This window comes from Lampris incognitus, chromosome 1 (assembly GCF_029633865.1).
Source record: "Lampris incognitus isolate fLamInc1 chromosome 1, fLamInc1.hap2, whole genome shotgun sequence".
Taxonomy (NCBI): domain Eukaryota; kingdom Metazoa; phylum Chordata; class Actinopteri; order Lampriformes; family Lampridae; genus Lampris; species Lampris incognitus.
Genome location: NC_079211.1, coordinates 5,264,891 through 5,288,705, shown reverse-complemented (window position 1 = coordinate 5,288,705; position 23,815 = coordinate 5,264,891). Strand labels below are relative to the sequence as shown.

Below are 23,815 nucleotides of genomic sequence, written 5' to 3'. Positions count from 1 at the left end.
ATCCGTCTGTCACTTCATTTCCGTCTGTCTCCTCATCTCCGTCTGTCTCTTCATTTCTGTCTGTCTCCTCATCTCTGTCTCTTCATCTCCATCTGTCTCTTCATCTCCGTCTGTCTCCATCTGTCAGTCTCTTCATCTCCGTCCTTCTTTTCATCGCCGTCTATCTCTTCATCTCTGTCTCTTCATCTCTGTCTGTCTCTTCATCTGTATCTGTCTCTTCACCTCTGTCTGTCTCTTCATCTCTGTCTGTCTCTTCATCTGTGTCTGTCTGTTCTTCTCCATTTGTCTCTTCATCTGTCTGTCTCTTCATCTCCGTCTGTCGCTTCATCTCCGTCAGTCTCTTCATCTCCGTCTGTCTCTTCATCTGTGTCTGTCTCTTCATCTCCATTTGTCTCTTCATCTGTCTGTCTCTTCATCTCTGTCTATCTCTTCATCTCCATCTGTCTCTTCATCTCCGTCTGTTGCTTCATCTCTGTCTGTCTCCTCATCTCTGTCTCTTCATCTCCATCTGTCTCTTCATCTCCGTCTGTCTCTTCATCTCTGTCTGTCTTCATCTCTGTCTGTCTCTTCATCTGTGTCTGTCTGTTCTTCTCCATTTGTCTCTTCATCTGTCTGTCTCTTTATCTCCGTCTGTCGCTTCATCTCCGTCAGTCTCTTCATCTCCATTTGTCTCTTCATCTGTCTGTCTCTTCATCTCCATTTGTCTCTTCATCTGTCTGTGTCTTCATCTCTGTCTATCTCTTCATCTCCATCTGTCTCTTCATCTCCGTCTGTTGCTTCATCTCTGTCTGTCTCCTCATCTCTGTCTCTTCATGTCCATCTGTCTCTTCATCTCTGTCTGTTTCCATCTGTCTGTCTCTTCATCTCTGTCCTTCTCTTCATCGCCGTCTATCTCTTCATCTCTGTCTGTCTCCATCTCTGTGAGTCTCTTCATCTCCGTCTGTCTCTTCATCTCTGTCTCCTCATCTCCGTCTGTGTCTTCATCTCTTGCGACAGGCTGCCAGGTTTCAAAGCTCTTCTCTGGTCTGATGAAGACCACCATCTGGCTAAACTGGCCTTCTTGACCTTAGTGTAGGCCAGACAGGAGGGTTTTAACAGCCACATGTAGTGACGCAGGTCTGGTGATGAGCTGCAGCAACTGATACGCATCTATTTGGTCCTGTTTACAGTCTTGTCTTGGTTTGGCTCTGTATGTGTGTGGTCAGAAATAAACACCGTTCCATGTGTACTTCTGTCTTCCTCTGTGTTGTCCATGCGGTCTGTACTACAGATCTGTGTAACAGACCACAGGGACTTGAACTGTCTCCTGCTCTGTAATTGGTGTCTCTGGAAAGTTGCGTCATGACGTCTCATCGGTTGACACACTCCCATCACCAGTCCTGGTTTATCCAGTCGTCCTACTCATTACATGAGCACTGAACTTAACGACCTCACTGTGTGCTATGGGGCTTCTTTACTAGCGGAAGTACTGTGGACTCTGTGGTGCTGATGATGATGATGATGATGATGATGATGATGATGAATATAATGATGAGGATGATTTCGTCTCTGTGCAGGAGAGAAGGTTAAAGACGGCAGTGACGGAAGTGACGACAGTGAAGACAGGAAAGGTAAAATCACTGTGGGTCATTTGTTCATCTAACCTTTTCCTCTGTCAACCACATCTTCACGCCGATGCTGACAACACGTAGCCACCATGGTCTTCTTCATCACACACGCACCTTGATGCTGACAACACGTAGCCACCATGGTCTTCTTCATCACACACACACCTTGATGCTGACAACACGTAGCTACCACGGTCTTCTTCATCACACACGCACCTTGATGCTGACAACACGTAGCCACCATGGTCTTCTTCATCACACACGCACCTTGATGCTGACAACACATAGCCACCATGGTCTTCTTCATCACACATTCACCTTGATGCTGACAACACGTAGCCACCATGGTCTTCTTCATCACACACACACCTTGATGCTGACAACACGTAGCTACCATGGTCTTCTTCATCACACACGCACCTTGATGCTGACAACACGTAGCTACCATGGTCTTCTTCATCACACACGCACCTTGATGCTGACAACACGTAGCCACCATGGTCTTCTTCATCACACACGCACCTTGATGCTGACAACACGTAGCCACCATGGTCTTCTTCGTCATACACGCACCTTGATGCTGACAACACGTAGCCACCATGGTCTTCTTCATCACACACACCTTGTGTGTATGTGTCCACCTGCACTGTATGTGTCACTGCAGTATATTGTGGGTCCTTGTAAGCTCGACTCCGTGATTCAGACAAAGTGCTGTTTGGGACGTTGGATAGCATCAGAGAGCTCTTTATTTGTGGATTTTTCCCCCTCTTTCTCCCCAATAGTATTCGGCCAATTACCCCACTCTTCCGAGCTGCCCCGGTCTCTGCTCCACCCCCTCTGCTGATCCGGGGAGGGCTGCAGACTACCACATGCCTCCTCCCATACATGTGGAGTCACCAGCCGCTTCTTTTCACCTGACAGTGAGGAGTTTCACCAGGGGGACGTAGCGTGTGGGAGGAACACACTATTCCCCCAGCTCCCCCTCCCTTCCAAACAGGCGCCCCGACCGACCAGAGGAGGCGCTAATGCGGCAACCAGGACACATGGCTTCCCACCCACAGACACGGCTAATTGTGTCTGTAGGGATGCCCAACCAAGCCGGAGGTAACACGGGGATTCGAACCAGCGATCCCCGTGTTGGCAGGCAATGGAATAGACCACTACGCCACCCGGACGCCCCTAGCAAGCTCTTTTTAGACAGTCAGATTTGGGAAGATCCACACTGGAAATGTTCTGTAACTTTGTGAGTCTGACATACCAAATGTGTATGTGTTTGTTATAGTCCCACCTCTCCCCGTTTGATTGACAGCTTCTCACCACACCTGCGACTTCAGCTGTTGGTTAAAAAGTAAATGACTGCTCCCCGACGTGGTCGAACAATGAGTCATACAAACTAGTTGGTCTGAAGCATTTAGAACCCATAATAACACCTCTTTCTGTCTGTTTCTTTTTCCCGTCTGCTCTTCTGTCTGTCTCTGTCTCCATCAGAGGAAAGGGTGAAAGACTATAAGTATTACCTCAGGATGTGGGCCAAGGAGAAGGAGCCCAAGAAAGAGACAATCAAAGATCTGCCAAAGATGAACCAGGTAAGCAGATCTGGAATAATGATGATGATGATGATAATAAAGATGATATCACTAGCAATTTATATGTTTAATCTTATATTTTAATCTTCAGCCTTGTTTTGAAAGAGCCCCGATATTTTCTGGTCTCCATAGTCCACCCGAGATTCCCCGCTCTGCCTGGTTCATTTAAAATGACATTGATCGGCCACAAGGGGGCAGCACATCATTTGTATGTTGGGCAGTGTGTCATGATGCGTAACCACTGATGAAATTTTGATGATGGAAAGAAAATCAAACCTGTCCTGTGTTCTGAGGTTTTAAATTCAGACCAGTTCCAGACCAGTAAACGTGTAAACGTGTCTCAGGAGGACGGTGATGTGTTTACTGCTCCATGTAAAAAGTGTTGCGTGTCCGTGTTTCTCTTACCACGTCCTGTTGACGCTCAGTGTCCCTCCTGTGTCTGTGCTGTTTAGGAGCAGTTTATCGAGCTGTGTAAAACACTGTACAACATGTTCAGTGAAGAGCCTCGTGAACAGGAGCTCTACCATGCCATCGCCACCGTGGCCAGCCTGCTGCTGCGCATCGGGGAGGTGGGCAAGAAGTTCAACAACAACGGCTCCAAAAAACAAGACTGCAGCGCCCCCACCCTGCTTCTCCCCAACGCCGAGTCCGAGCAAAAGGACTCGGTCCAGGAAGGCGTGTCGGGACAGTCCCCGACTTCCAAGACCCTGGCCGAGGCCCAGCTGGATTCTCCGCCGCTTCAGACACCGGATGAGGACATCAGAGACGACACATCCGTCTCCTCCTATTCCGTGGTCAGCAGCAGCTCGCTGCAGTGTGAGGATATCTCCGACGACACAGTCCTGATTGGCTGTGGGGAGCAGAGGCGGGGTAGTGTGGTGGACGGCGATTGGGCGATCACCTTTGAGCAGGTGTTGGCCTCTATGCTGACGGAGCCGGCCCTGGTGGACTACTTTGAGAAGAAGGGGGACATACAGGACAAGATGATGACCTGCAAGGCCCAGCGGGCAGTGGAGAGGCAGATCAGCTCATCCAGCGATCACGAACTGGCCCAACACTCTATCTGAGAGGGACCCCCGGAACCTTCCAGAAGCTGACCATTGGCAGTCTGCTTTGGTCAGGTCTGTTATATTCACTTCCTGCCAGGCTTCGCTTTACACCTAGTTTACAGGGACCTCTGAACCAGTATAAAGTGACTGTAGCCCAATATCAAGTGTTTGAGGTACGAATGAATCTTTTTTTTCTGTTGCGTCTCTGCAGAATACAATCAGTCACACGGGAGAAAAAGCCTTTTGAGCAGCCACTTTATGTTTCTGTACAGAACCACACCGATCACCCTGCCTTAAAGCCCCGCCCGCCGAAAATGACACTAACCCCGATGCTAGACGGGCTTCACACCATTCTTGGTTTTGTTAGGGAGGTAGTGTCTGATTTTAGCAAGCAATCTAAAATTCAAATTATGTTAATGAGACTTTCTCTGAGGAGAAGTCTGCGACCCGACACAACTATGACCAATCTCTGCTCGCCAACGTTGACCGGTGTGGAAGGATTTTCTGTCCGCCACACTGCGACCAAGTCACCAGACCTACAGCCTGCACATCATAACAGCCTTTCTCACTTAACTAACGAGTAAACGCCCCATAGTTCCTATAACTGGACCGGTTTGTTCATGTTTTCTTGCTTTACGTAGTTAAACCCTGACCAGAAAGTGAATGAAATATCGCTCTTTTTTAAATTCTCTTGTCTACAAGTGTCCTGAAGTATTCCTGGTGTTGTACTCGGATGGTAAAATGAGGAATGGTTGCACTCTCTTGCCATTTAAATACTTTTAGAACTCTTGAATATGCATTTTTATTGTCTTCTCTACAGGTAGTAACATGATAATATGATAACATGATAAATATGATAAATATAATAAATATGGTTATGTTGTGCTGCACGTGTGGGTCAGCTGTAGGCTCGCTCCGTTTCGGGCGCCACTGCTGTTGACTCCTGCTCGCTGTCCAGATGTTGGAAACCCAGAGATTTTTACTGGTTAACATCAGTTTGAGAATTTACAGTTTAAGTGGCATACCAAGTATTTTAGCACTTTTAAATGACTGCAGTATTATACCCGACGAGGCGTGAGCTTCTGTTTCGCAGCGTTCTGTGTAATGTAATATAATGTTAATGTTCTGGCCAATGTGTATTCTTTGCTCCGCATCTTACCGTGATATCTGTTGAAAATGAGTATTGTTTACGACTGTTGTTTGAGACCGGCGTCTACACGTTAGAGGAGTGGGAGGGCCGTTTCACAGCTTCACCTCCTGTTTTCCTCACCGCTAATCTCTTCACTCTGTCCATCTAATATTTATTCACAAACTTGCTTTTTAAAATGTTCTTTATCAGCCCTGTATTATATTGTGTAATAAATACTGAATGAAATCGACATTTTGCTGTCGTTCTCTGGGTGTGTGTAGTCGCAGTACACAGCAAGTGTAGACGTGCAGCATTTTGGTACCGTTTTAAAAATCATTAAATTTAACTTTTCTGCACCTGCAGAGAGCTTGTACCGAAGTCAGTGGGACCATTCCAGTCGTTATCCAAACCGCTTATCCTGCTCTCAGGGTGGTGGGGATGCTGGAGCCTATCCCAGCAGCCACTGGGCAGCAGACAGGGAGACACCCTGGACAGACCACCAGGCCATCACAGGGCCCACACACACACACACACACACACACACACACACACACACACACACACACATTCACACCTAGGGGCAATTTAGTACGGCCGAGTCACCTGACCTACATGTGTTTGGACTGTGGGAGGAAACCCATGCAGACACCGGGAGAACATGCAAACTCCACACAGAGGACGACCCGGAACGACCCCCAAGGTTGGACTACCCCGGGGCTCGAACCCAGGACCTTCTTGCCATGAGGCAACCACGCTAACCACTGCGCCACCATGCCGCCAATGGGACCATTTGGGGAAACTGGGACGACAGACGATAGGGCATATATAGATGAGATTCCTCATCTTGTGTAAAGTGGTAAGAGAGCCTTGGTGGCTCCACACCACTCGCAGGGGAGCAAGATCTTTTCCAAAGGTTTGACTCCCTCATGTTTAGTCTGGACAAGTTCAGGTGCTGTGACTTGTTTTTAAATGGTCGGAATTCTTTCCTTTTAGCAAAGCATTGTGTCTGGATTACGCCGATCAGCCAAAACATTAAAACCACTGAGAGGTAAGTGAATAACTGTGATTATGTCACTACTATGGCACCTGCCAAGGGGTGGGATATATTAGGCAGCAAGTGAACAGTCAGTTCTTGAAGTTGATGTGTTGGAAGCAGGAAAAATGGGCATGCGTAGGGATCTGAGTGACTTTGACAAGGGCCAAAGTCAGATGGCTAGATGACTGGGTCAGAGCATCTCCAAAACGCTAGGTCTTGTAGGGTGTTCCCAGTATGCAGTGGTCGGTACCTAATAAAAGTGGTCCAGGGAAGGACAACCCGTGGACCCGCAACAGGGTCACGGGCACCCAAGGCTTGTTGATGCACATGGGGAGCGAAGACTAGCCCATCTGGTCTGAGTTAATGTTGGCTGACAGACAGGTGTCAGAACACAAAGTGCATTGCAGCTTGCTGAGTATGGGGTTGTGTAGCTGCAGACCAGTCAGGGTGCCCATGATGACCCCTGTCCACGCCGAAAGCTCCTTCAGTGCGCACATTGAGCATCAGAACTGGACCATGGAGCAATGGAAGAAGGTGGCCTGGTCTGATGAATCAGATTTTCTTTTACATCATGTGGGCAGCTGAGTGCCTGTGCGTCATTTACATGGGGAAGAGAAGGCACCAGGATGCACTATGAGAAGAAGGCAAGCTGGCGGAGGCAGTGTGATGCTCTGGACAATGTCCTGCTGGGAAACCTTGGGTCCTGGCATTCATGTGGATGTTACTTTGACACGTACCACCTACCTAAACATCATTGCAGACCAGGTACACCCCTTCATGGCAACGGTATTCCCTGATGGCAGCGGCCTCTTTCAGCAGGATAATGCTCCCTGCCACACTGCAGAAATTGTTCAGGAATGGTTTGAGGAACATGACAAAGAGTTCAAGGTGTTGTCTTGGCCTCCAAATTCCCCAGATCTCAATCTGATCCAGCATCTGCAGGATGTGCTGGAAAAACAAGTCAGATCCACGGAGGCCCCACCTTGCAACTTACAGGACTTAAAGGATCTGCTGCTAACGTCTTGGTGCCAGGTACCAGAGGACACCTCCAGAGGTCTTGTGGAGTCCATGCCTCGACAGGTCAAGGCTGTTTTGGTGGCATTAGGGGGACCTACACAATATCAGGCAGGTGGTTTTGATGTGCTGGCTGATCGGTGTACATGTGAACTGAAGGCATGTTAGCTTACTAGCTACATAAGCTAGTTGCTAAAGTTTTGGAGGCGAATTGATAAATTACATGATCAGAAGACAACCAAACAGGCTGCAAACAGTCTCACAGGCAGCAGAAGGACAGGCTCACTTCTCCCAGACCTACCCCAGACCTACCCCGACCTATCCCAGACCTACCCCAGGCCTATCCCAGGCCTATCCCAGACCTATCCCAGACCTACCCCAGACCTATCCCAGACCTAATGAAAATGTTCTCAAACAGAATCGTAAAGAGCAAAACCTGTCCTGAGGGCACTCACACAAAACAGTGTTGTTGTGTTAGTGTCATCTCACCAGGAGAGGACATGGAGCAAGAGTGGTTTAACCAACACCGTGGTCTTCATTTTATTCTTCTTTTTAATTATAATGTTGATAAAATCCCTGTGAAACTTTAAGCATTCCATAGACAGGTACTTCTCTCTACAAACACATTTTTTCACCCCACACATTTTTCATTTGGAACAGCAAATATGTACTTTATAAAAACAAATCTTTGTTTTTGCAGAACTGGTATGACAACAAAATGATGTTGGTGGATCATCTCTTCAACAAGGAGGGTCTTTTACTGAAATATGGAGAGTTCAACTTTAAATGTGACCTTGCTGTCTCACCTAAAGAACACGCTGTCGTTGTTGCTGTTTCTGCTGAAGTTTGTGTGCTCTTTAAAAACCCCTTCCTCTGTGGCTTTAGATGCTCTTTAAAAACTCTTCCTCTGTGGCTTTAGATGCTCTTTAAAAACTCTTCCTCTGTGGCTTTAGATGCTCTTTAAAAACTCTTCCTCTGTGGCTTTAGATGCTCTTTAAAACCCTTCCTCTGTGGATTTAGATGCTCGTTAAAAACTCTTCCTCTGTGGCTTTAGATGCTCTTTAAAAACTCTTCCTCTGGCTTTAGATGCTCTTTAAAACCCTTCCTCTGTGGCTTTAGATGCTCTTTAAAAACTCCTCTGTGGCTTTAGATGCTCTTTAAAACCCTTCCTCTGTGGATTTGGATGCTCGTTAAAAACTCTTCCTCTGTGGCTTTAGATGCTCTTTAAAAACTCTTCCTCTGTGGCTTTAGATGCTCTTTAAAAACTCTTCCTCTGTGGATTTAGATGCTCGTTAAAAACTCTTCCTCTGTGGCTTTAGATGCTCTTTAAAACCCTTCCTCTGTGGATTTAGATGCTCGTTAAAAACTCTTCCTCTGTGGCTTTAGATGCTCTTTAAAACCCCTTCCTCTGTGGCTTTAGATGCTCTTTAAAAACCCTTCTTCTGTGGCTTTAGATGCTCTTTAACAATTCTTCCTCTGTGGCTTTAGACGACTCTCCATTGTTGAACGCAGCTGACATTCCAGATGGCAAAATCTGTTTTCTGTATCTCATAAAGATAATAACACAGCTATTCGTGCTTTGTTCCAGCAACATATAGTCTCTGTACCATATGTCATTTTTCACTGGAGTACATTTATTACTAATATCTGTTGGGAATTGTTCTAGATGCTACCACATACATTATTGATAAATAACAAATTAAAAGAGGTTTCCTTTAAATTATTACACAAGTTTTGCCCAACGAGTCAGTACTCGAGAAGATTTGTAAAAACAATGAACCCCTCCCAGTTGTTCTTTATGTAAAACTCAAATTGACACAATCACATTTATTTTGGGACTGCACCTTTTCCAGAAAACTTTGGAAGGAACTAAATGCTTTTATCATGTCTTAAGTCTGTAATAATTTTCCCTTAAATGGGAATATGTATTGTTTGGTTTCCATGACATAACTAGTAAAAGTAACAATACGTTTTACTCAATAAAACTTTTCTTTTGTGCAAAATGTCACATCCATAAAGGAAGATTTTAAATCTTAACATTTTCTTTCCTGCTTTAATTACAGAAATGGATAAATATTGATCTACCATTTCCAGGAGCCCAAACAGAAAAGCAGTCAAAACATATAATGCTTGCTTATATTATAACATGTTCACTTAATGTGCACTTTAAATTTACCCCCTGGCAAAGGGGTTATTTTTTTATTCAGCATTATTATTATTATTATTATTATTGTTAACACTATAGTTTCTTTTATTTCTTTTATTATTTTTGTTATGACCATCGAATGTGAATGTGTAAGGTTGTTTATGGTTGGTGGGTCTGATGGCATGTACGTTCAGTCTTCTTGTACCACTTGTACTCTTCTCAATAAAAAAAATGCACACAAAAAAAGAAGAAGAAGAAGATGGAATTTTAATACAATACACCATAGCTGCGTCTAGTCTGTAAGAATAAAAGAAGAAGCAGCAGCAGAAGAAGAGGAAGACGAAGAAGAAGACGAAGAAGAAATGGCAGACTTTACCACTAGGAATGACTGAGGTAAAACAATTAGTTCTGAAATTTTAATATAATACTGTTCTACATCAAAAAATACAGATCTGAACCATTACCCTATAATGACCGCTACCAAACTGAGGAGGGCAGCAATACGCTGTAGCTGCATCTAGTCTGTAAGAATAAAAGAAGACGAAGAAGCAGAAGACGCGAAGAAGAAGAAGAAGAAGCGGCAGACTTTACTACAACGAGTGGCTGAAGGAAAACAATTAGTTCTGAAATTTTAACTGTTCTCAATCAAAAAGTATAGATCTGAACTGTTACCCTATAATGACCGCCACCAAACTGAGGAGGGCAGCAATACGCCATAGCTGCATCTAGTCAGTAAGAATAAAAGAAGACGAAGAAGAAGATGACGACGAAGAAGACGGAGGAAGAATTCTCGGTGTAAGGTTTGGATGTTTCGGGAGCTCCAACAACTAGTTTACTTCAGTGACGTAGAACAAGTCAACTAATTTACTTCAGTGACGTAGAACAAGTCAACTAGTTTACGTTAGTGACGTAGAAGAAGTCGACTAGTTTACGTTAGTGGCGTAGAAGAAGTCAACTAGTTTACTTAAGTGACGTAGAAGAAGTCAACTAGTTTACGTTAGTGGCGTAGAAGAAGTCAACTAGTTTACGATAGTGGCGTAGAAGAAGTCAACTAGTTTACGTTAGTGGCGTAGAAGAAGTCAACATGGTCCAAGAGTTCCACGTCGTGAGGTGCTTCTCGTGCCAGACCTTTCAGGTGCAGCAGGTAACGGCGCACGTCTTATAATTACATTTAAGCGCTAATAGTTTTAAGTGTCGTTTGTAAATACCGGGTGGGATTTTCCTCAGGTTAAAAAGACCAAGAAATGGAGCTGTAAGATGTGCGGAGAGAAGCAGTCTCTGGTCAAGGTACGTGAGGCACTGGTTAAATATTCATAATACGTTGGTTTCTGTCTGGACAACTAAAATAACTGTTGTGTTTACGTCTTAACACTTGAAGTCAGACCATCACAATATTCGCTGGATTGAATCAAAACTGAACTGGACTGAATCCAGAACCTTCACAGACAATCAAAACAAGCGACAAACGCATACTCGCATTTCAACGCTTTTCTGAGTGAATTCTCTTGCTACAACATTTCTGGGTATGACGTCACTCATTACGAGTACCCACAGGTGTCAAATCCAAACGCGATACGTGACGTCCCTTTTTTCCTTGAAAATCCTCGAACATCTTACAAACCTGTGTCTGATCATTGAATTCTGTAATTACTTTGCATCCAGACATCTTACAAACCTGTGTCTGACAATAAAACCAAGAAGTCCTCAACCCTCACGTCGCCCGTGCCCTTACTTTAAATTCAAGTCAAGTCACAGCCAGACAGCCTCTGAGGCGCTCGTTTGGCCCGCTGAGGCCTGCCTGCATGAGGCATGTCTGCCATGCTGGTGCCAGTGGGTGTTGGCAGGGTCACTGTGTCCTTATCAGAGTCCACTGTGATGTCCTCAACCCCTTGTGTGTTGTCCTGCTCATGGGTTGTCTCCTCCGGTCCAGTTGTCCTGCATTTCTTTCCCGAAAGTACTGTTCCTTGCATACCGTGCTCCCGCTGGGGATTCTACAATCACATGACTTCCTGTTTTACTCACAACTTTGTGTGGTGTAGCGTTAAAGGGAGTGGTAAACTTATCCACTCTGTCTTGCCTTACAAGCACGTGAAGACGTTTCGCCTCTCATCCAAGAGGCTTCCTCAGTTCGTGCCTTTCTGACTAGACCAAGCTAGTCTGACTGGCTGCTGATGAGACTCAGAATTTATCCTCTAGGAGTCGTTGTCAGAGCTATTGATATGTGTGGCTCTTTGTGATCCGATGTTTACCAACGCCTGTCGCTAACAGAGCCATAGATATGCGTGGCTCTTTTGTGTACCGATGTTATAACCTTTGGATAACCGTGACCTGGATGAATGAGAACATTCACAGACATCTTACAAGCACGGTGTCACCGACTTCGATCTCTGAGCGCTTTGCTCTCCGGCGTTCATCTGTGTACAGTTGCCAATCCATGACTGGCACAGAAGTCCAATAACAAGGCACCGGTCGGGTTCAGGTCAGGGAGGCCGTTCCTCCCAATCACGCCCCTCCAGGTTTCTCTGTCGTTGCCCACATGAGTATTGAATTCCCCCAGCAGAACTATAGAGTCCTGAGGCGGAGCCCTATCCAGGACACCAACCAGAGACTCCAAGTAGGCTGGATACTCCGAACTGCTATTCGGTGCATAAGCACACACAACAGTCAGAGCCTTTACCCCAGCAATTCGCAGTCGTATAGAGGCAACCCTCTCATTCCCTGGGGAGAACTCCAACACAGCAGCGCTCAACCGGGGACTTGTGAGTATCCCCACACCCGCCCAGCGTCTGTCACCTTGGCCAACTCTGGAAAAGTAATGAGTCCAGCCCCTCTCCAGGTGTTTGGTACCAGAGCCCATGCTATGTGTGGAGGTGAGCCCAACTAGTATATCTAGTTGGTACCGCTCCACCTCCCACACCAGCTCAGGCTCCTTCCCTGCCAGAGAGGTGACATTCCACGTCCTGAGGACCAATCTGCGATGCCGGAAGTCGGCACACCCCGGTCCCCGCCTTTGCCTGCCCCTGGCCTGCATTGCACCCTACCCCAATGCTCATCCCTGTGTGTGGTGGGTCCACAGGGTGGTGGCTCCATGTTGTTTTCAAGGCCCGGCCACCAGACGCTCGCCGGCAAGCTCCCCTCCCAAGTCAGGCTCCAGGAGGGGACCCCGGTTTCCTTTTTTCAGGTGAGGTGCTGTAACTGCTGGTGTACTCATTGGGTTTTTTGGTAATCGGTCTTAGTCTGGCCCCTCCCCTGGGACCAGTTTGCCTTGGGAGACCCTACCAGGGGCTATTGGCCCCGACAACCGAGCTCCCAGGATCACCGGGACACACAAACCCCTCCACCACGTTAAGGTGACGATTCTCGGAGGAGTTAAAGCAAATATGGTCGCTATATCCTCGTCGCCATTGTTGTGTTTACGTCTTAATACTTGAAATTAGACCATTACAATATTCACTGAATTGAATCAAAACAAACGACAAACACATACTCACATTTCAACACTTTACTGAGTGAATTCTCTTGTTACAACATTGCCGGGTATGACATCACTCCTTACGGGTACCCACAGGTGTCAAATCCAAACGCAATACATGACAATAACTTTACAGTTGGTTAAAAGAAAGAGTTTGTAAAGTGACAGAAACAAAGACATGGTCAGCCCAAGAACACGACAGCTCAACACGCCACAGAGGAACACAGCTGGAAGAACACAGCTGGAAAAACACAGCTGGAAGAATACAGGGCCTCGGAGAAATGAGGAGGATGATTATGATGACAGTATAAAGGAACGGGAGACATGTTATGATGATTATATTTATGATTATGATGACAGTATAAATATGATTATGATGACAGTATAAATATGATTGTGATGACAGTATAAAGGAACGGGAGACATGTTATGATGTTTATATTTATGATTATGGTGACCGTATAAATATGATTATGATGACAGTATAAATATGATTGTGATGACAGTATAAAGGAACGGGAGACATGTTATGATGATTATATTTATGATTATGATGACAGTATAAATATGATTATGATGACAGTATAAATATGATTGTGATGACAGTATAAAGGAACGGGAGACATGTTATGATGATTATATTTATGATTATGGTGACCGTATAAATATGATTATGATGACAGTATAAATATGATTGTGATGACAGTATAAAGGAACGGGAGACATGTTATGATGTTTATATTTATGATTATGGTGACCGTATAAATATGATTATGATGACAGTATAAATATGATTATAAATATGATTATGATGACAGTGTAAATATGATTGGTATAAATACGATTGTGATGACAGTATAAAGGAAGGGGAGACATGTTATGATGATTATATTTATGATTATTACGACAGGAGTTTGGTCGGGGCTCCGGGCTGGACTGCAGACGTCACGTCCAGAAGCTGAACACCATGCGGGGGCAGATGATGGACGAACAGGCGGCTGGCTTCATGTGGTAAAAAGAGTTTTTCCATTATTCATTTATTCATTCGTTCGTACATTATTTTATTCATTATTAGTCCACAACTTCCGTATTCTCTAAGCTAGAGTCTGACGGTAACACATAAAAAGCGAAACCAGAGACTCCTTCTTGCTGGTGGTACGTGTGTCTGTTTTAACTTTATTTTCTTGATGGATCAATTTTAACTCACAGCAGCATTTTCAGCGTGTCTAAAGAGAACTGTAGGAGACTTGAACACCTGCTGACGTCACAGCTTAACATTTTATTTCCACAACTACACATGGTTCACGGAAAGCGGATGCTACCAAATTTGTTTCAACAAAATGTTCAGTTTTTATGAACCCAGCTTTATTCAAAGAGACGCGCTGCATTAGAAAGATCAAACTAAAAGAGAATTTAATTCCTGCTTATTGTCTTTTATAACCGCATTGCTTTCAATAACCAGGCAGGACATGGCATCATCTAGCATTCCCAGTCTTAGTGGTAAGGAAGGAATCAGAATCAGAAGTCATGTTATTGCCATGTGCATTATATCCACATTATATACACCAGCCATGTAGCCCGGTGCTGCTGGTACAGACAATAAGATAAGATAATTAAATGTAATGTACTGATTTTTATATCTGGACCCTGAGTCTGAGATAAAGTTTGAATGAATGAATATGTACAAAAGCACACACACACACACACATGATATATATATATATATATATATATATGTGTGTGTGTGTGTAATGGCAAAAAGGAGGTCCATCAGCAGGGGGCAGAGGGGCAGGCAGTAAACCTTCTTGAGTGTTTATCTTTTTATGGATAATTAGCCCTTTAAATTTGACAAATAGTCATTTTGTGTAAAAAAACATGGTCTGATATGAGAGTGTTATTGATGGTAACATTTTCAGCCGTATCACCGAGCATACAGTGAGTTGTATATTCTGTTAAGCTGCATGTCCTCTCCTAACTACAAGATAGATGTTTTGTTTGTTACTGTGTGCTCGTGAAGGTTCGTCAGAATGTTAAACACATTCATCAAAGCTGTCTGTACACCTCCTTCCTTTGTCAAATAAGACCTGCGTCACTTCTGGTCTGTGGGGTAAGAGAACGCGGTCCAGCGTTGCATCTATAGTTGCTGTACTCTGAAACGCCGTTCCCTTCGTCTGAAATCCTGACTCTGGTCCATGACTTGGCTGCGATCCACTTGGTGGCACTACAGTGTCAGCAGCTGGCTGTGGTTCCTGAAGGTCTTTTTCAGCCTCGTGTAATGCAGGATATGGTCATGAAACAGACTTCAGCATAAATTCTTGCTGCCCTGAATTTTTTTTTAAAAAAAAGCATGAAATATAAAGGCTTGGAAAGAGAAGCGGTTAGTGATTGGTTTCTTTACAAGGCAGGAGCCAGAGGACAACGCAGCTGCAACCTGTGAGAACACACTTCAGCAGGACTACCTGAAAAAGGTGAGTTTAGAGTTTTGTTCAACTGAATGTTGGTTCAAGTCAAACTTCCGTCTGCTGTGAGATGCGTTTTAATGACACCTTGCTTGGTCTCTGTAGGCTGAAGAGCCTCAGGTGAGCCGCTGGAGTAAATACCTGGACGCGTCGGTGGGAGGGCGGGACCAAGAGGAGCAGACCGATGAAGAGGAAGAGAATGTTTCTACTGACAGGAAACAGCTCCATGGCAAAAGGTATGTCACATCATACTGTTAGAGTCCTCATATTCAGACTACCGGTGAGCTGCTTCCATCCATCCACCCATCATCCAAACCGCTCATCCTGCTCTCAGAGTCGAGGGATGCTGGAGCCTATCCTAGCAGTCACTGGGCGGCAGGCGGGGAGACACCCTGGACAGGCCACCAGGCCATCACAGGGCCCACACACACACAGTAACACTGCGCGGCGCAGTGGTTAGCGCAGTCGCCTTTCAGCAAGGTCCTGGGTTCGAGCCCCGGGGTAGTCCAACCTTGTGCTACAATTCTGCCTTCGGGCTGGCTGGCCCCAGAACGCCAGCAAAAATGCTTCACATGGATTTTGTGTCTTTGCTAAGACGTAATTGTTTACAATAACAATCACATCTCATACTGATGTGACGTTTCCGTCCGTCAGTGTTGTCGCTGTCAACGGTTTACGCCCCGCCCCTATATAGTCTGCGATTGGTCGGTTTACAGAGATTCTTTTTTTTTTATTGTCACATGTGATGAGCGCAGCGCATCTTTAAAAACGTCCAGCCATTTTGAACAGAAAGCAGCCAGACAGGCAGCATTAAAACATGGAGAGATCTGTGAAAAAAAGTCGCCGGGTGGAGAATCTCCGCTCGAGGTGCTGAATTCCACAGAAAACTCACAGAAAGGCACGAAGTGGACACCTAGAAATAGGCCAAGGAAAGGCATGTCAAACCCAAAGTCAAAAAATGTATCTATTATAAACTTTACAAAACAACTTTACGGAGGTACTTTACAGAACACAACAAATAGAAGGTGTCGATTTTAAGACAAAAACACAAAAGGACAAATGTAACGGCACAATCTGATTAAATGAAACGAGTAAAGGAAAAGGAACAAGCACATAACCCTTCTGCTTTACAGAAAGGAAAATCTGTAAAAATGATTTTTGAGCTGGACACAGTTTGTAAGCCTGAGCATGTCAGCTAGCATCAAGTCCATTAAAGCAAAGCCACCAGTCGGAGAACGTTAACTTTAACATGTCCTGATGCTGCTCAGTAATCCAGGTAAGAAGACTACAGGAAGGTGAATCAGTTCATCTTCATACTTTTCACCATCGTCTAAGTGACCTCTTCAGTCTCAGCTGATGCAGGTACCCCACCCTTATAAAAAATACAGTGACTGCATCTACCACCACCCTTATAAACAATACAGTGGCATAACAGCCCAAACCAACGACCAGTTTCTTATGCAAATATGGGTGTGACCATTAACTAGAGTTTCAAAGGCCATGTGTACTGTTCAGAGAGGATTGGGGAATAGTTGAAGTCACAGCACTGTAAGATGGTGAAAGATGTACTCTGACCCCCCCCCCCTCCAATTCATTGATTGTCGGAACGACGCCATGTGTCTGGTGTCCATCTCTGTCTGCCATTACTTAAATCTCAGGATGTACCACATTAACTCTGTGGACAACCACATCAGGTTCACGAGGGAGGATGTGGAACATGACAGGTTAGCCTTCTTACACTGTGAAATTGCAGTTGGTGATGGGGGACATTTGATTGTTGCTGTTTACTGTAGACCAACATATACTGATCAGTACTTAAGGTTTGACTCTCATCATCCACTGGAGCACAAACTAGGAGTCATCAGGACGCTGCACCACCGAGCTGACAACGTCCCCACTGACACAGCGGCCGAGGAAGAGGAGAAATCCCACATTAAACAGGCCCTGGTTAAGTGTGGTTATCCTAACTGGGTGTTTATCAAAGTCAGGAAGACGCCCAAACAGTGCACCATCTGATGGGAGAGGAGGACAACAGCTGCCTAAGCCTAAACCAGTGGTGATTCCCGTATGTGGCGGGAGTGTCTGAATAGTTGAGATGCGTATTTTCCAAACATCACGTCTCAGTTGCTTTCAAACACCCAAAACACCCTGCACCAGAAATTGGTCCACCCCAAGGCTCAGGTCCCCCAGCACAAACAGAGCAGTATAGTGTAGCTGTTAAGTGCCAGGAGGATTGCCGTGACTTGTACATGGGGGAAACCAAACAGACGCTGGCCAAGAGGAGGACACAACACAGGAGAGCTAACACGTCAGGCTAGGACTCCACAGTCTACACCATCTACAGGCCAGTGGCCACTCTTTCAGGGATGAGGATGTGCACATCCTTGATAGGGAGGAACGCTGGTTTGAACGGGGAGTCAGAGAGACCATCTGTTGTCCCTTTTCCACTATATGGTACCGGCTCAACTCGACTCGACTTTTTCCTTTTCCATTACCGGAAAGTACCGGCATTTTGGTAACTGTTACCTCTTTTCTGGCACCACCTTTTGTCGAGGTTCCAAAAAAACTGGAGCGGGTACCAAAATCAATGCAGACCAGCTACACTGAGAAGGTACTGTTACGGTAATGGAAAACGACACTCTACGAGTCGGGTCGAGCCGGTACCATGTAGTGGAAAAGGGGCATACGTGAAGAGGGAACAACCATCCCTGAACCGGGGGGGGGGGGGGGTTAAGAGTACATCTGTCAGCATCTTACAATGCTGTGATTGCAACTATTCCCCAATCCTCTGTGAATAGTACACATGACCACTGTAACTAGGGTTGGGTATCGCTTGAAAATTTTCGATACCAAAACCAATACCTCCAATTCGATACGATGCCTAAACAATACTTTTGCGATACTATATATTATGAAAACCTTATAGGATGATCAACAAACTACTTTTCTATACAGCGAGCACCATAATCCATTGACACATTGTGTTATTTTGGTTCTGTACTCTCGCACTTTGAGATTGAAAGTGAGGTCAACAATGACAATGAGGTCAGCGTGCAGACTGACAACTTTAATGTATATGAGCCTATTTATATACATCATCATAACCGTCCTTACCCGTTTCATCATTGCTAGCAGTGGCACCAGAAGAAGACCCAGCAGCAGACGTCCCAGAGCTAACGGCTAACGTTAACGTTGGCAGCAGCCCGGACATTTAACATTATCAAACAGAGCAGCTGTCCACTCGTATATTTATCCCATGTGTGATCAGATGTTTCATCATATTCGCCGTATTCCCAGACCCTCATTTGATGATGGCTTTGCAGCGGCTGCTTTTTACTGTGTCAGGTTTGCTGTCTATTTTTGCAGCCACGCTTTGGAAGACATAGTAGCTCACTGAATCTTGCCCGCCAGTTTTCAACTCCAGCGCAGTCACGAGACGCACACGCATACCAAATAGCTTCATGCTGATTTGTCGGTCAGTCACCCGTGTACAACAACGCTGGTAGTGATTGGCTGGCTGCGATAGTGTTCACGTCGTCTACCGTAAAGTATTGAAATTTGGCACCGTTTTTTCCCCAAAGAGTTTGATACTCGGTAGGACCGAGATATTTTGGTTTTCGATACCCAACCCTAACTATAACTCTAGTTAATGGTCACGGTAATTTGCATATGAAGCCAATGGTTGGTTTCGGTTGTTATGCCACTGTATAGTTTATAAGGGTGTATTGTTTATAACTGTATAGTTTATAAGGGTGTATAGTTTATAACTATAGTTTATAAGGGTGTATAGCTTATAACTATAGTTTATAAGGGTGTATAGTATATAACTATAGTTTATAAGGGTGTATAGTTTATAACTATAGTTTATAAGGGTGTATAGTTTATAACTGTATAGTTTATAAGGGTGTATTGTTTATAACTATAGTTTATAAGGGTGTATAGTTTATAACGATAGTTTATAAGGGTGTATAGTTTATAACTATAGTTTATAAGGGTGTATAGTTTATAACTATAGTTTTTAAGGGTGTATAGTATATAACTATAGTTTATAAGGGTGTATTGTTTATAACTATAGTTTATAAGGTTGTATAGTATATAACTATAGTTTATAAGGGTGTATTGTTTATAACTATAGTTTATAAGGGTGTATAGTTTATAACTATAGTTTATAAGGGTGTATAGTTTATAACTATAGTTTATAAGGGTGTATAGTTTATAACAATAGTTTATAAGGGTGTATAGTTTATAACAATAGTTTATAAGGGTATATAGTTTATAACTATAGTTTATAAGGGTGTATAGTTTATAACTATAGTTTATAAGGGTGTATAGTTTATAACTATAGTTTATAAAGGTGTATAGTTTATAACTATAGTTTATAAGGGTGTATAGTTTATAACTGTATAGTTTATAAGGGTGTATAGTTTATAACTGTATAGTTTATAAGGGTGTATATTTATAACTACAGTTTATAAGGGTGTATTGTTTATAACTATAGTTTATAAGGGTGTATAGTTTATAACTGTATAGTTTATAAGGGTGTATAGTTTATAACTATAGTTTATAAGGCTGTATAGTTTATAACTATAGTTTATAAGGGTGTATAGTTTATAACTATAGTTTATAAGGGTGTATAGTTTATAAGGGTGTATAGTATATAACTATAGTTTATAAGGGTGTATTGTTTATAACTATAGTTTATAAGGGTGTATTGTTTATAACTATAGTTTATAAGGGTGTATAGTTTATAACTATAGTTTATAAGGGTGTATAGTTTATAACTATAGTTTATAAGGGTGTATAGTTTATAACTATAGTTTATAAGGGTGTATAGTTTATAAGGGTGGGGATACCTGCAGTCAGGTGAGACTGAGGAGGTCACTTAGATGATGATGAAACATACCTGTCAGTACACGCTGTGTCCAGATGAACCGATTCAGCCTTCTTTGGTGAACTTTAAAAGTGATTAGTTTTACTTCCCCTTTTCTTGCAGTGAAGCACACCCTACTCATCGCTGCCTCCGCTTTATCTCAGGCTGCAGTTTGATCACAAGAAGTGGCGCTTGTTAAACTGGGTATTTGTCAGAATAAGGGGTGAACTCTCATAACAGAGAAATGGACTGAAGTCATTCTCCACGGAGTGGAAAGCACACACGAGGAGTCTGGCAGGACAGACGAGGTGTCTCGTGAGTCTTCTTGCGAGTGGGAAACATCAAACCGACAGTCCTGCAGCGTTTCTTATCAGCGTGACAAGCGTTGCTCGGTCACACTCGCTGTCGGTGAACACAATGACCTGCTAGTAACTGCTTGATTTCACACAGTCCTGCTCTTCTAACTTGCCCCCCGTGTTTCTCGACAGGAAGAGGAAGAGAAGAGATGCATGGACGGATGGAGGACACGGCTCCGCCAGCGGGACGGCGTCACAGGTAAACTCCTTAAAACTCCGGAGACACGGTTCTAGCTTCAATATGGAAACTCAAGACGGGTTTCTGTTTCAAATGAGGATTTTACTTTTCCTTTTTAAGCAAGACTCCTAATAGACGTTTTTAAAAAGACAACCGCAGCTGTCGATAGGCGATGAAACAATAAGATGTTTAAACAGCCTGTTTGCTGTTTGTGCTTAGCGGGACAGTTCACCCCAAAATCAGAAGACATGTTTTTCCTCCCACCTGCAGTGCTGTTTATCACTCTGCATCGCGTTGTTGTGAGCTGCCAAGTGTTGGAGATATCGACCGTAGACACGTCTGTCTTCTATCAAATACCATGGAACTAGGGGCGTCCGGGTAGCGCGGCGGTCTATCCCGTTGTCTACCAACGTGGGGATCAGCGGTTCGAATCCCCATGTTGCCTCCGGCTTAGTCGGACTATTGGTGACTAGTTTCTTAGACCGAAATACACCTACATGAAACTGTTCACAACAAGGTGTGTGGACTATCTCGAGTAACAGGGTCATGATTTCTGGAAAGACACATTGCCGTTGAGTTTTTCAAATGTATTTTTTGGCACTTTGAGCAACTCAAGCCGAGGGCTATCCAGTTCCACTCTATCTGAGAGAACTAAGTCAGTTTTACTTTTTATTTTTTACTTTATTTCTAGTTTTTCCCCTTACCCCACCCGATTAACCCAATGGCATATGGCCGGAACTCTTGTCCAATAACTGCCCTGGCTCACGTTTCCACAGGAAGGAGATAGTCGTAACACCAGCTTCCTTCAAACTCGTGTCGGCTGCTCTCGCTAGTTTACACGCTGCAGCCTCCTCGCATGGATTGCATCACCTTCAGGCCGCGAAGGAGACGTACGGAGAATGCTTCCGGTTGCTTGGCTGCAGCCGCCCGGATGGGCCAGAGGGGTCGCTGGAGAACGACGAGTCCCCGAACACTACACCGATCTACACCCACTATCCCTCGGGTGAGGGTGGCCTAATGAAGGCCTGACCCCATGGACGCTCTGGCTGTGACCGGTTATGGCGAGTCTGGGATTCGAACCTCCCAGCCACATGACGAGCGGCGGTTTATCCCGCTCCGCCATCAGAGCGGCCAGTCAGTTTTATTTGTATAGACCCTGACTTAGACCCTCGCATCGGATAAGGAACAACTCCCTAAAAAACCCTTTAACAGGGAGAAAGCTCAGGGAGAGCAGCAGAGGAGGAGCTCTCTCCCAGGACGGACAACGTGCAGTGAGGTGGTGCTTACACCGTTTACACAATACAACATCGGATGATAAAATGATAATGGAATTATAAGCTATATGAAGAATATGAGGAGGAGGATGCCAAGCAGTGTCCAGACGCCACCGGAACAGCCCAGGGCTCTCATTTATAGTAAAACGGTGCGTTGGATCCTTACTAAAAATATGTGCGCACAAAAGCCGAAAGTGGCGTGCGCCAAAAAGACAAAACAAATCGGACTTAAATGTGCCGTCATTATTCACCACCTCACCATCTGCGTTTACCTACAGGTGCGCACCTTCTCCCGTCAAGTTTGTTTTTATAGATCACAAATTTTGCGTGGGAAGTGGCGTGTGCCTCTTTCTGCACATACGCAACGGTTATAAATGAGACCTCAGTCACGCAACCACCATCACCATGTTTAAAAAAATAAAAAGGGCAGACATCTCTACAGCCCATATCTCTAAAACTCATCAGCTCACAGCAAAACAATCTAGATCGATAAAAAGCCCTACAGGTAAGAGGAAAAACGTGCATTTTTGGATTTGGGTTGAACTGTCCCTCTTAACCAAGCTGTATCAGAGATGTGGCCACCCCGAGTCCTCCCCATTTTATTTATCACATTAAATCCCAGTTCCAGTCTCGAGGGCTTTAACTTCACAGTGAGAAACAGATGACACAGTAGAGACACATTCTACCAGACTGAGTTGTTTAGACGGAGCACCACCTTCCCTGACCTACCGTCTCTTCCCAACAGCGGCCAGTGCAACGAAACACCTCCACCATCGCACTCGCTCCGAGGGACGAGCCCATCGCTCAGCCAGCCTTTAGCCAACCAGCAAGTAGAGCAGATCCAGGCTACACCAGTTCTACCAGCGGGGCGGATCCAGGCTACACCAGTTCTACCAGCGGGGCGGATCCAGGCTACACCAGTTCTACCAGCGGGGCGGATCCAGGCTACACCAGTTCTACCAGCGGGGCGGATCCAGGCTACACCAGTTCTACCAGCGGGGTGGAGCCAGGCTACACCAGTTCTACCAGTACACACAACACAGGTGCCTCATGCCAGCCCAGACCAACTAGCACTATGACTGCGTCCAAATGGACTTGGTTCTTTTCTGCTCGCTGTCCACAGGAAGATGGACCCAGTACTGATGACCTCCACTCTGGTTCGGGGTCCTGTGGCGAACCAGTAGGAGGACTGGGTGGGGCTGGCAGTGTGACGGCCTCCAGTAAGCTCAAGGCAGTCGTTGGCATCTGCCAATCTGAAGAAGAAACCACTGGGAACACGACGCCCACCCCCATGCCGATACTGCCTTCGTTTTCTGAAGCTGTCGGTCAGCAGACTCGGCCCACCAAGCGGTCGTACGCCTCGCTGCCTGCCAGCTCAGTGTTCTCCATGTTCAGCACAGGAGACGACTTCGACGACATGTGGTAATGTTTGTGTTCAAGCTGAAGTTTAAAGCAACTCCACATTCAGCCGAACTGACCCGAGGCAAGGCGAGAGGCCATCTGGACTCTGGAGGACAGGAAGGTTCTACCTTTGAGCGTTTAACTGACATCCTTATCCAGATTCGCTCACTGTCAACACAACAGTAGGAGGAGTTTAACCTTTCCAGCTTCTGCTTTTTTCTGTGTTTCGTTTCCATTT

The 23,815-nt window shown here is 45.0% G+C and overlaps 2 protein-coding genes across 3 annotated transcripts in view; both read left to right on the top strand.

The window, feature by feature from the left end:
• The window catches only part of LOC130114971 (TBC1 domain family member 9B), a 49,605-nt gene extending 43,984 nt beyond the window's left edge, over positions 1–5,621 (top strand). Inside the window, exons 20-22 of the mRNA XM_056282759.1 lie at positions 1,557–1,610; positions 3,096–3,193; positions 3,646–5,621. Of these exons, the coding sequence (XP_056138734.1) occupies positions 1,557–1,610; positions 3,096–3,193; positions 3,646–4,260 (767 nt within the window). The 3' untranslated portion in view covers positions 4,261–5,621. The remainder of the gene's footprint in view (positions 1–1,556; positions 1,611–3,095; positions 3,194–3,645) is intronic.
• Positions 5,622–10,138: 4,517 nt separating this feature from the next.
• On the top strand, positions 10,139–23,760 carry mrnip (MRN complex interacting protein). Of its 2 annotated transcripts, XM_056282040.1 has the most exons (7): positions 10,139–10,711; positions 10,795–10,854; positions 13,950–14,050; positions 15,441–15,507; positions 15,604–15,734; positions 20,857–20,923; positions 22,922–23,760. In XM_056282040.1, the coding sequence occupies exons 1-7, from the start codon at positions 10,652–10,654 to the stop codon at positions 23,600–23,602; spliced, it is 1,167 nt and encodes a 388-aa protein (XP_056138015.1). In that variant the 5' UTR covers positions 10,139–10,651; the 3' UTR covers positions 23,603–23,760. The 2 variants fall into 2 exon arrangements, with proteins under 2 accessions (XP_056138015.1, XP_056138022.1); XM_056282047.1 differs by lacking the exon at positions 10,795–10,854.
• Positions 23,761–23,815: the final 55 nt, after the last annotated feature.

Bases quoted from the DNA above. Each gene is read 5' to 3' on its own strand.
- mrnip (XM_056282040.1), top strand. From the start codon at position 10,652: ATGGTCCAAGAGTTCCACGTCGTGAGGTGCTTCTCGTGCCAGACCTTT. The intron at 10,855-13,949 runs GTACGTGAGGCA...TTATTACGACAG, and splicing joins AGAAGCAGTCTCTGGTCAAG to GAGTTTGGTCGGGGCTCCGG. The intron at 14,051-15,440 runs GTAAAAAGAGTT...TTTCTTTACAAG, and splicing joins CAGGCGGCTGGCTTCATGTG to GCAGGAGCCAGAGGACAACG.